Genomic DNA, 10,827 nt, shown 5'->3' on the forward strand with positions numbered 1-10,827 from the left:
TCGAGCCTTTCTGCAACCCTGAACCAGGGAAACAAGAGGAGCCCCACCAGGACAGAACGCGCAGGCAGAGCCCTAGCCCGAGAAAAGAGAAGGGCCGCGAGGACCGAAAGGGCCAAAATATACTCGAGGACGAGAGGAACAACCGACACGGAAAAAGAAGGGGACACTGACGCAGATACGGTAGTGGACACCACAGAAGACACAAACTATGAAAAGGAATACCCCCTCTCCCTACAAAGCCAACAATACAGGCACAACAAGAGGGAGAAACAGGAACGAAGGTGGAAACTCACATCTGAAATTGATGAAGAGCAAGCATTGCCGCAAATGAAGAAACACAATAAACCAGGCCGTCCAATAACAAACGGAAGAGGCAAAGAGATACAGAGAGAAAAAGAGGCCAGGAAAATAGAGAAGGAGGAGCGCCTGGAAAGGGAAATCTTGGATCCCACATACGGACCCCAACCAGGTAAATCCTACAACAAGTTCCTGGAACTGATAAGACGAGTTCTGCCAAAAACCGATCCCCGACCTAGAAGCGATTGCTTCAGAAGGAGCGGCTGCGATATACAAAGTCGCAGTCAACTCTGGGAATATTAAAGGCACGCTGATTAGGCAAGCCAAGGAGGCAGCTGCAGATATGTGCGCGACAACAATCACCCTAGCCATAAGGGCGCAAAACCCGATGGAAACGCCAGTGGAAAAGCAAATTCAGGAACTGCGATACTGGGTGCACCAGCTGTTGATGGGAAAACAACAGTTGGAAAAAGAACTGGAAAAGGAACGCAGCAGGAAATCCCGCAAGAAGCCCCACTGGGATACTTCAGAGGAGGAAAGAGAGGAGACGCTCAGCGCAGACAACGCCAGAGTCAAAACGAGGAGAAGGAGAAGGATTGAAGGGGCCCCACTTCCGCTCAAAAGCAGAAGGGCCCCACCAACCCAAAGAATAGGAATGCTCAGGGAAACCTCACTTCCACCAGTTGGTGGGGAAGTCTCCCTAAACGAGGATGTAGAGATGCGGGGAACCTCACCTCCACCATACGGTGGGGAGATCCCCAGCACCTCTGGATTAAAAAGAAGGAAAAACAACAAGGTAGGAAAGAAAATAAGAAAGGAGGAAAAGATGGAAATAGGATACGAAGAGGATGTCCCAAGACCCACCGAGACATACCCCTCAAATAAACAAGGAGGAAGGGAAAATACATCCCTAAAATCAGGAAACCTGCACATCTCCAAGGGAAACATGGAATACACGATCCCATGGGAAAGTGCAGAAAACGAAGCCAGAGAGAGGGAAGAGAACTCTAACTGGATCGCCAAAATAGAAGGCATCATTGAAAGAGTGCTCGATAAGAGACTAGGATGCCCGATCCCTACCTACGGGGATAAACTTAGAAATAAAACAGAGGCAACATTATCGGGAGGACAACCAAAGGCCGCCAAACCAATAGTGAAGAAGGTGGAAGAAATAAAAAAGGCAGTAAAAATACTGCCCACCACCCTGAACCCACCGGCCCGTGTAGCAACTTCAAGAACCCCTCTACCCAAACTAAAGAGAGAGGGGAACACGAAGGAGAAGAAGGCAACACCCAGGCAAGGTAATAATAGGACGCAAAAAGAGGGGCAACCCCAAATATCGAGAAAAGTGGAGAAACCACAAATCCCGAACAGAGCGGACGAGCAACAGAAAGACACCACCACATGGAGCGAGGTGGTGTCGAGAAGAAAGAAAAGAACGGAAACCACAATTACGAAGAAGACGGAGGCTGTAGAGGCAAAGAAAGGAGCGGATAAAAGAGTGACAAACCCTGCTCTCTCTAAACCCAATATACAGCCAAAAACAAATGGCAAAAAGAAGGAGCCCAAGAGAGCGGCTGTCACCATTACGTGCCCCCCCCCCCGGTACATACGAGGAAATCCTCCGAGAGGCACGAATGAAAACGGACACAAAGGGCCTGGGAATCGAAGGAGCCAGAATTAGAAGAGGAGTAACTGGCTCCTACATCTTTGAAATTCCCGGGCCCGACGGCAACGAAAGGGCCGATAGAATCGCTCTAGGACTGAGGATGGCACTGGCAGGTAAAGAGGGCGTGAGAGTGCAGCGCTCAACCAAGATGGCGGAGCTCAGACTTCGGGGGCTGGATGAGTCAATACAGACCCCCGAAGTCAGAGAGGCAGTGGCCAGAGCTGGCAGCTGTGAAGAGGAGGACGTACACACCGGGGAAATAAGAAAGACCCCCGGTGGTATGGGAATTGTGTGGGTTTGCTGCCCACTAAAGGCAGCGAACCACATAATGAAATCGGGATCTGTAAGGATCGGATGAGCAATCGCGCGCGCGGAGATGCTGGAGGCCAGACCCCTCCAGTGTTACAAATGTTTGGAAGGGGGCCACGTGCGCGCGAGATGCCCCAACAACACGGACCGCAGCGGCAGATGTTACCGCTGCGGAGAGAAGGGACACGCGGCACGGAACTGCACAGCCGACGTGAAGTGCCCGGTGTGCGCGGACAAGGGACTGCCCGCAAATCACAGAGCGGGCGGCAAAGCGTGCACACCGGTGCACAAAGGAAAAAGGGGTGTTCCGCTTAACAAAGTGATGGAGCACCCCAGAGGAACAGCCCAAATGACCGTTCCAGTTGCCCCCCTTATGAGCCTCGAGGAGCTCAAGGAACAAAGGGCTCTTCGCTCCAGAACAAGGGGGGAGAAGAGGGAAGAGGAGAAGCTCCCAATGAAAGGAGGGAGAAAAAAGAAGAGGTTGCAAGAGGACCTGAAGGAAGGAAACCCCGCTGCGATGGACACAACGGGGCCCGCGGAAGCAGCAGCAAGAGAAGATGGCCTGTAATGTACTACAGGCCAATGTAAACCATTCAGGGTCGGCTCAGAACCTCTTCGTACACACAATGGCGGAGAGGGACTGTGGCCTGGGGATTGTAGTGGAGCCGCACCGCGTGTCAGATAACTGGATAGGCAGTGCGGACGGCTCTACCGCGATCGCCCAAAGGAGCGCGTCTAACTCTCCCCCGACAGAACCATTAAGGTCGGGGGAGGGCACAGTAACAGTAAGATGGGGGTCCACCATCGTTATTGGCGTGTATCTCCCGCCGAGTCTTAGTAGAGAAGACTTTTGCGGGAGACTACACGCCATAGAGGGACAGATTGCAGAGTACCACCCCGCCCCAATAGTCGTCGCCGGGGACTTCAACGCCAAATCAGGCGTTTGGGGCTCCCCGCGCGATGACTGGCGGGGTGGTCAAGTTCTGGATTGGGCGGCGCGGTGTGGGCTCCTCCCCTGCAACAGGGGGAGTAGGTCCACATAAATCATAGATCTGACTTGGGGCACTCCCTCTGCCTCGAGGCTGGTGAGCGGATGGGAGGTGCTGGCGGAGACGGAAACAATATCAGACCACAGATATATAGAGTTCTCCGTCAGCGCCTTCCCCCGCGAGGTAATAGAGCGCCGCCGCGAGAAAGAATCTGTCTCTCGAAGGTGGACCCTAAAGAAGTTAGATCAGGACGCGTTCCTGGCCGCAGTCGAGGCGGCTCTGATGGTTAGAGGAAAGAAAGAAGGGGGGTTCAACAACAAGAGGAGGAAATGGCATGGCTGCTACAAACTATTAGAAACGCATGTAACGCAGCCATGCCCAGAAAGAAAAGGAAACCCCCCCGAAAAGCTTATTGGTGGTCGGAGGAGATCGCAGAGGCAAGGCGCTCCTCCGACCAAGCAAGAAGGTTGGTCAGGAGAAGGAAAAGACTCGAGCAGTCAGACCCCGAAAGATATCGGGACGCGTGGGACATCTACAAAGAAAAGCGAGATGACCTACGCGTCCTGATAAGGAAAGCAAAGGCGAGAGCCTGGGAGGAGCTGCTCTCCTTTCTGGACGAGGACCCGTGAGGGCGCCCATATCGCATTGTTTTGAAAAAACTGAAAGGAGGAAGCGCCCCTACTACGGAGTCCTTGGACCCCCAATTTGTTAGCTGAGTCATCGAAACCCTGTTCCCGCGGGAGGAGGGTCCAAGCGACCCAATTCCTGAGCGGCGGTGGGAGTGGGACGAGGAGGCTATGGGAGTCACAGAGGGAGAGCTCCGGGACGCCATCAGGAAAATAAAACCCGGAAAAGCCCCGGGTCTTGATGGCGTCCACGGGAGAATATAAGCTCTCGCCTATCAGGGTCTAGCTGGACCCATGCGGAGGATGTATAACAAATGCCTCCGCATGGGTCGTTTCCCACGAGAGTGGAAGGAGGCAAGAGTAGTCCTCCTTCCCAAAGAGGGCAAGCCGAGGGATGCTCCCTCGGCGTATAGGCCAATATGCCTGATAGACGAGGCGGGTAAAATTCTTGAAAGAATAATAGTGGACCGCCTCGTCTACCACTTGTCCCGGGAAGGACCAGATCTGAGCCGGGATCAATACGACTTCCGGGTCGGACGATCCACGATAGATGCATTTCTTCGGGTTCGTTCGATTTCGGGAGCCGTAACGGAGGAAGGCGGGGTGTTGATGGCGGTATCGTTGGATATATCCAACGCCTTCAACACCCTTCCATGGCACCGGATAGGGGCGGCCCTAAATCACCACGGGGTCCCCCAATATCTGGTGTCAATCCTGGCGGATTATTTCCGGGACAGGCAACTGGCCTATACAGACAGAAATGCCGAAGAACAAAGGCGTCAGATGACATGCGGGGTTCCACAGGGATCGGTACTCGGACCCCTGCTGTGGAACCTTGCCTATGACGCCGTTTTTCGGCAGGCCCTCCCCCTGGCTGTCACACCGTGTGCTATGCGGACGACATACTGGTGATGGCCGGGGGGAACTCGTGGGAAGAAGCGACCGCTCGAGCAAACTTAGCGGTGAACCGTGTCGTGCGCTTGGTGAGACAGATGGGTCTCAAGGTGCCGCCCCAAAAAACCGAGGCCATCTTTCTTCACGATGGCTCTCATGGGGCGCCGCCGAGAGCCCACATCTATGTGGAGGACACCCCGGTTGAGGTGAGGGCCTGTTTAAAATATCTGGGCCTTCACCTTGACAGCAAGTGGACCTTCAAGGAACACTTCCGCCAAATCTCCCCCAAGGTGGAACGGGCAGCTATGGCTTTCCAACGTCTGCTGCCCAACCTCGGGGGACCGGGCGGAGGTGTCAGAAGGTTGTACGCCGGAACAATTCACGCCATGCTCCTGTACGGGGCCCCAGTTTGAGTAGAAAAACTGGAGGCCGCCCGCGGCCCGAGGAATGCACTCAGACAGGTGCAAAAGCGGGTGGCCAACAGGATCTGCAAAAGCTACCGTACGGTGAGCTGAGCGGCGGCGGGGGTACTCTCAGGGATGCCCCCGGTGGAGATGCTCGCCCGCATGTATGCAGACGAGTACAAACGTACACAGGAGTATCAGCGGGCGGGCGTCGCAGTAACGGAGGGACTCGGCGTACATTGAGGGTCCACACCCGACGGGCGCTGATCCAAAAATGGAAGGACAGCCTGGCAGACCCGACATTGCCGGGCCAGCGCACCATCGGGGCTATACGGCCAATTGGCTAGACAGGGCCAAAGGAGGGGTGTCATTCCACATGACACAGGTACTCACCGGACATGGCTGTTTCGGTGAGTACCTGAAACGGATCGGTAAAGAGCGCACGATACGGTGTCACCACTGCGGTCACGAGCGCGATATCGCCCAGCACACTCTAGCGGAATGCGTTGCATGGGCGGGGGAAAGCTCGTGACCGCGGCGGGAAGGGACCTGTCATTGCCCTCAATAGTAAGGACAATGACAGGAAATGAGGAAATATGGAAGGCGTTCTCCTTCTTCTGCAGCAAAGTCATGCTGCAGAAAGAGGAGGCGGAAAGGGAGAGAGAGAGAAAAGGAGAAGAGAGAGAGGGAGAAGAAGAGGAGGGCGGGGACGTCCCTCCTCTCTCCCCGACATCGGCGGGCCCGCCCGTTAATGGTGTCGGGGATTGGGGGGCGCCCCAGGCAGACGAGGGGGAGGAAGAAGAAGAAGGAGGAGTATCGCAGATGGAAGGGGTGTCTCCCCTCCTCCCCCTCCACCCTCGGCGGGCTTACCCGCCAGGGGTGGCGGGGGTCGGGGGGGATGCGACCTCAGAAGGGGACGGAGAATGGTGGACACGGGAGGCGGGGCCGGGCCCTCTCTTTCCGCGCCGTCGACGAGCTCGCTCGTTTGTGGCGGCGTGGAGCGGGGAGGGTCCGTCCCAAACATACCTGCGTCGAATATAGACGCAGGATGAGGCTTCGGGGGGGGGGGGCTGGGGACAACTAAGTCCCGAGGATCCCCCCCTGGAGCCTCACGAGAACCGGGGGCGCGGACGCATCACCCCACGGGGGGTGCGTCTACGCGCCCGGCAGGGAAATCCCCTCGGTTGCGGCCAAATCTCAACTCCTAAGGGAGCGGAGGGAGCCGCAGCCGGGGGGACCAAGGGGGGGCCACGTGTCCCGGGCGGGTGGGCATTGCCCGCCTGCTGGGGGCGCTTGGGTTCCTCTCAATGACGACGACGTGACGCGTGGGGCCCTCTCACCGGGAGCCATGAGACACCGGTGGGAGGGCAACACCGTCCACGGAAGGGGGCTCCCCTAGTGGAACGCCGAACCGGATCACCCTTTAGGGGGCCCGGGGGATGCGACCACCGGGGAGGCGGGGGGCGATGGCTCGAGCGGGAGTTCTCGAGCCATGGCCCCGCCCCCCAAACTCTTTGGGAGGGTGCGGCGCGAGGCCGGTGTTCGCCCTGCGCCGTAACCGCGAAGGAACCGCACAGTCATTGACTGTACGGTCGGGGAGGGGTCTCGGTCGCAAGGCCGAGTCAGCTCCCCGGAGACGGCTTGGCGGGGGGGCGGCGAGTTGGCATGGGATACCAGCATCCTCGCAGTCCCCTATCCAACGCCCGAGCAGAACACCCGCTGGGGTTTTAGTGAGGTAGGTCTTGGGCCCCCTGGTCGAACCATCCGTGGCTCGATCAAGGGGAACAAGGAGTCCCACATAACCCGCACCCCTACCCGGGGGTGCGTGATACCATGACGGTTTCCCCAGCGTCACAAAAAAAAAAAAGAAGCCACGTGGAGGGCGACTACGCAGCTCGCTCTTCGAACTCTCTTACGCGAGGAAAAGAGGAAGGGTCGTCGGAGTGACAGCGATGAAAAAGATTAGCAAAAAAAAATACAGACTCGCACTGCTAGCTTACTAGGCGTAACAAAGAAAACAAAGGAAACGAAGAAAACAAGATATACAAAAATTACAAATGCATCTTCTAACGTCTGACCGCGATTTTGCTTGCTGTATACGCGATATCGAGTGTTGAAAAAATAAAATAAAATTATTTCCGATATACAGGGACAGGATAGAGAAAAAAATATATTGAACAATTTGAAGTAAAAGAGATCGAATTTTTATTTCGCTATGAGGTAAAGGATAAAGAATGTAGGAAAAATATAAAATATAAAATATTAAGTAAAAAGTTTCACACAAAGTTTATTATTATTACTAATTCAGGATGTTACATAAAAGTTAAAAGCGTTACATAGAAATATGTTATTAAAAAATTATTGAATTGAATATGTTTTGGAAGCGTTTTTGCGACTATCGCTCGCCTCGACTTATTGTCTGCGCGAGCGAGCACACAGCTGATCAACCAAAAAAAACTATATACATAAACACGGCTTGTTATTGCCCACGCTCTGATTTCGTGTTATTTCCCTTTTTTTTCTCCGAAACCGGCGGGTTCCTGCGATCCGACGGTCGATTCCGAGTAAGTCTGCGCTCAGCCGTCTAGGCGACCACAAGTCAGTGATACTCTATCGAAACAGTTTTCGCTCTGTATTCTCCGAAAAGTGCGTCCACCGAATACCTTCGAGTTTGCGGATCTTTGCGCTGTAGCAATTTCAACCCGCTCCCGTTGAAAGAAGGACGAGCGAAAGACTACCAGACCAGAGGAACGACACTATAATTATTATTTAATTAATAAAATTAAAGGGAGCCTGCGAAAACCAACCCGGCTATCGTTAATCTTCCTTAACATTCCTTGCCCACAGATCGTTCAATAAACGATTAAAACCACACAGAATATAATATTAAAATTAGAAATTACGTTTTTATTTTAACGGAAAAAATATAAAAAATGTACATAAAATTTATTTTTCTTATTACATATTACAGACTCATGTTCTTACTATTATTAACGCTACTATATTACAAAATTTTACACAAAAAATATTTCCTAATACGCGTATAAAATATTTGTACAAAATGCGAGAGAAAATACAGGAGAAAAAGAATATATTTTTATAATAAATATCCATACGGGTATGAATATCTGTTATTGATAAATCTACGTTTCACTAATACCGGTGCGCATTATTTCGTTTCGTCCCGCGTTAGAATTTCATGAAACGCAGTACGACGAATGGCGTTGAAACGCAGATTTATCGATTGTCTCATCTTTTTTTTCTTCGTTATCCTCGTTTTCTCGTGTTTTTTTTTTCTCGCTAATATCAATTTTTTGATACTATTAAAATTAACACGCCGCGAGTTTTCGTAATTGAGAGTTATACCTTTAACTTTGCAAGTTTTGTATATAACTCCGTCGGGTGTTCGCACAATGTAGGCGTAAAATTTCGGACCGCCGGACACGAATTTATCGATGTAACTACCGCGGCCGTAGCTCTCGAGTTCATCGATCATGTCGCCTAAAAAATTATCGGTACGAGGTTCATATTCATTCGGTTCGCCGGTGCTCACATAAATGCGAGAATCGATATCGTAATATAATACATGACGGTCTAAACGCTCTAGATAATCATATAATTTTAGCCGCGCTTGTGCAGTCGTGTATGCGGCTATCACAACATTAATTATCGGTGAGGGTACGACGGCCTCGTGTCTCAATCGCTACGAAACATACATTGCCTCGTCGTTTATCGGCAATATATCGATTATCTCGTGCTCGGGACTTGTTAATAATAACATAAAACGTCGATGCGACTTAACAATTTCGGTATTTGACAAATTGGATCGTTGGCCGAATTTTCCCCAAAACGAATTTAAGCAGAGCTTAGCAACCGAATGTAAACCGGGATTTTGCGAGATGTTACGCTTATCGAGAACAATACCTTCGATTTTCTCGTACTCGCGCAGGTATTGCTCTTTAGCATCATCGTCCGCGCATTCACTTGGCCATCCGCTTGCCTCCTGTTTAAGTTGTAAAAACGAGTTTATATATTCGGCGAACAATCCACCCTGCCGTGTTTCGCGATTATATCGACTAATTTTATATTGCCAAATTTCATTTACTTTAGTCACGAGATAACCTTTTTCGACGGCCTTGCGTAATTCGCAACTCACCCACGTACCCTCGAATTCCCGTTTGCTAGGCTCATGCGTACACTCCGTTTGCGAAAATGTTTCACAGCAACTACGACACAGTGCGAATAATAATTTTCCGTGCGCGCGATACGGGAGTACCGGATAAAATAAATCGCGCGGAGGTAGTATCGTACAGCGTACAAAATCTTCGACGGTGTCAAAATTATAATTCGAAGCCGTACCGATTAAAGTTGAACATTCATCACCGATATAAATGTCGGGATGACCGATAGGGAAAGCACCCGTCTTCAATACATATGAATATAACGAACATACGTCTACGTAGCGTATTTTCTCTGCATCTGTGATTTTACAAAGAGTCGCGATATTTCCCGTGCGTCCACCGAAAAATGCGTTGCGAGGATCGAGCGATGCTGTTTTCACCATCGGATGACTTTCAAGAAATTCGCGCATCTCACGATTATCCCGCATTTCTCGATCAAAGCTACACTCCCACTTTTCCGTCAGCGTGTACCCCTACTGCCGAAATCGCTACGAGATTGCGAGAGTTTGCTCGTATCGCGAGTTAATCGTATCTCTACGTTCCTCAGCCGATGAAAGTGGTCTATTGCGATTTATCGGAAAGCACGACGTACATCCGTACCAAAAGCAATCGTGGCATTGCAACACGTGACGCGACGTTACTCCCATTTCCGATGTTTCTTTATAATAACCATCGACGAGTGTGCCGTCGATCGTACGGTATTTGCGCGCACGCCCTGCGTGGTTTATAGGATGACCGAGCTCGCGCTCCTTCCATACCAACCACTGTAGAGCTTTGCGCGAATGTATGTTAGTTTTTCTGTATCCGCCCGCTGGAATGACGCCTATCGTATTCGGCTGTAAGAAGTTTTTCCGGAAAACTGTCATACACGTTGAAGCAATAGTTGTACATTCCTCGAACGGACATTCATTTCCGCGAGCTATAAAAATTTTTCTAAACGCCATGCACGCTCGTCGAAGTATATCAACATCGGTATGACAATATTGTACTATCTCGCGTTGAAAATCAAACACGGTGTTTTTTAACTGCATGTCCGTATGCCACGCGAGAAAGCATTTGCGCTCTTTCGATTTCATGGTTTCGGGAGAGTAATAATGCAAGTCGGGTAATGGCCCGATATACATTTGATTTTCGATAGTATTGAATAAATGCGGAAAAATGCCTTTACCCGATGTATCCTTCAGCCCAAAAGCCTTCGGCAAATCAGATAATTGCATTGGCATATAATTCACGCTATCGATAAACTTTGTATGTCCAACTATTAATACGACGATTTTTGTCCCGTTCAAAATCACTTTTGGCACGAGATTGACATGATTTTCTACAATATATTTCAAAATAAATTGAGCGTCGAACGCTTTCACATTGTGGGCTATGCAAATTATCTGTTTGAAATATTTCGTCCTTCGCGTAGCAAAATCGACAAAATATTTCACCGGATCATTACGAAATCTCGCA

The 10,827-nt window shown here is 51.0% G+C and overlaps 1 protein-coding gene across 1 annotated transcript; it reads left to right on the forward strand.

Annotated features, from left to right (window-relative positions):
- Positions 1-4,801: 4,801 nt before the first annotated feature.
- On the forward strand, positions 4,802-5,197 carry LOC114946428 (uncharacterized). Its single transcript, XM_029322907.1, has one exon. It carries the CDS (start codon positions 4,802-4,804, stop codon positions 5,195-5,197), a length of 396 nt encoding a protein of 131 aa, XP_029178740.1.
- The last annotated feature ends 5,630 nt before the right edge of the window (positions 5,198-10,827 follow it).

This window comes from Nylanderia fulva, unplaced genomic scaffold, assembly GCF_048542155.1.
Source record: "Nylanderia fulva isolate GAGA-0341 unplaced genomic scaffold, ASM4854215v1 Scaffold172, whole genome shotgun sequence".
Taxonomy (NCBI): domain Eukaryota; kingdom Metazoa; phylum Arthropoda; class Insecta; order Hymenoptera; family Formicidae; genus Nylanderia; species Nylanderia fulva.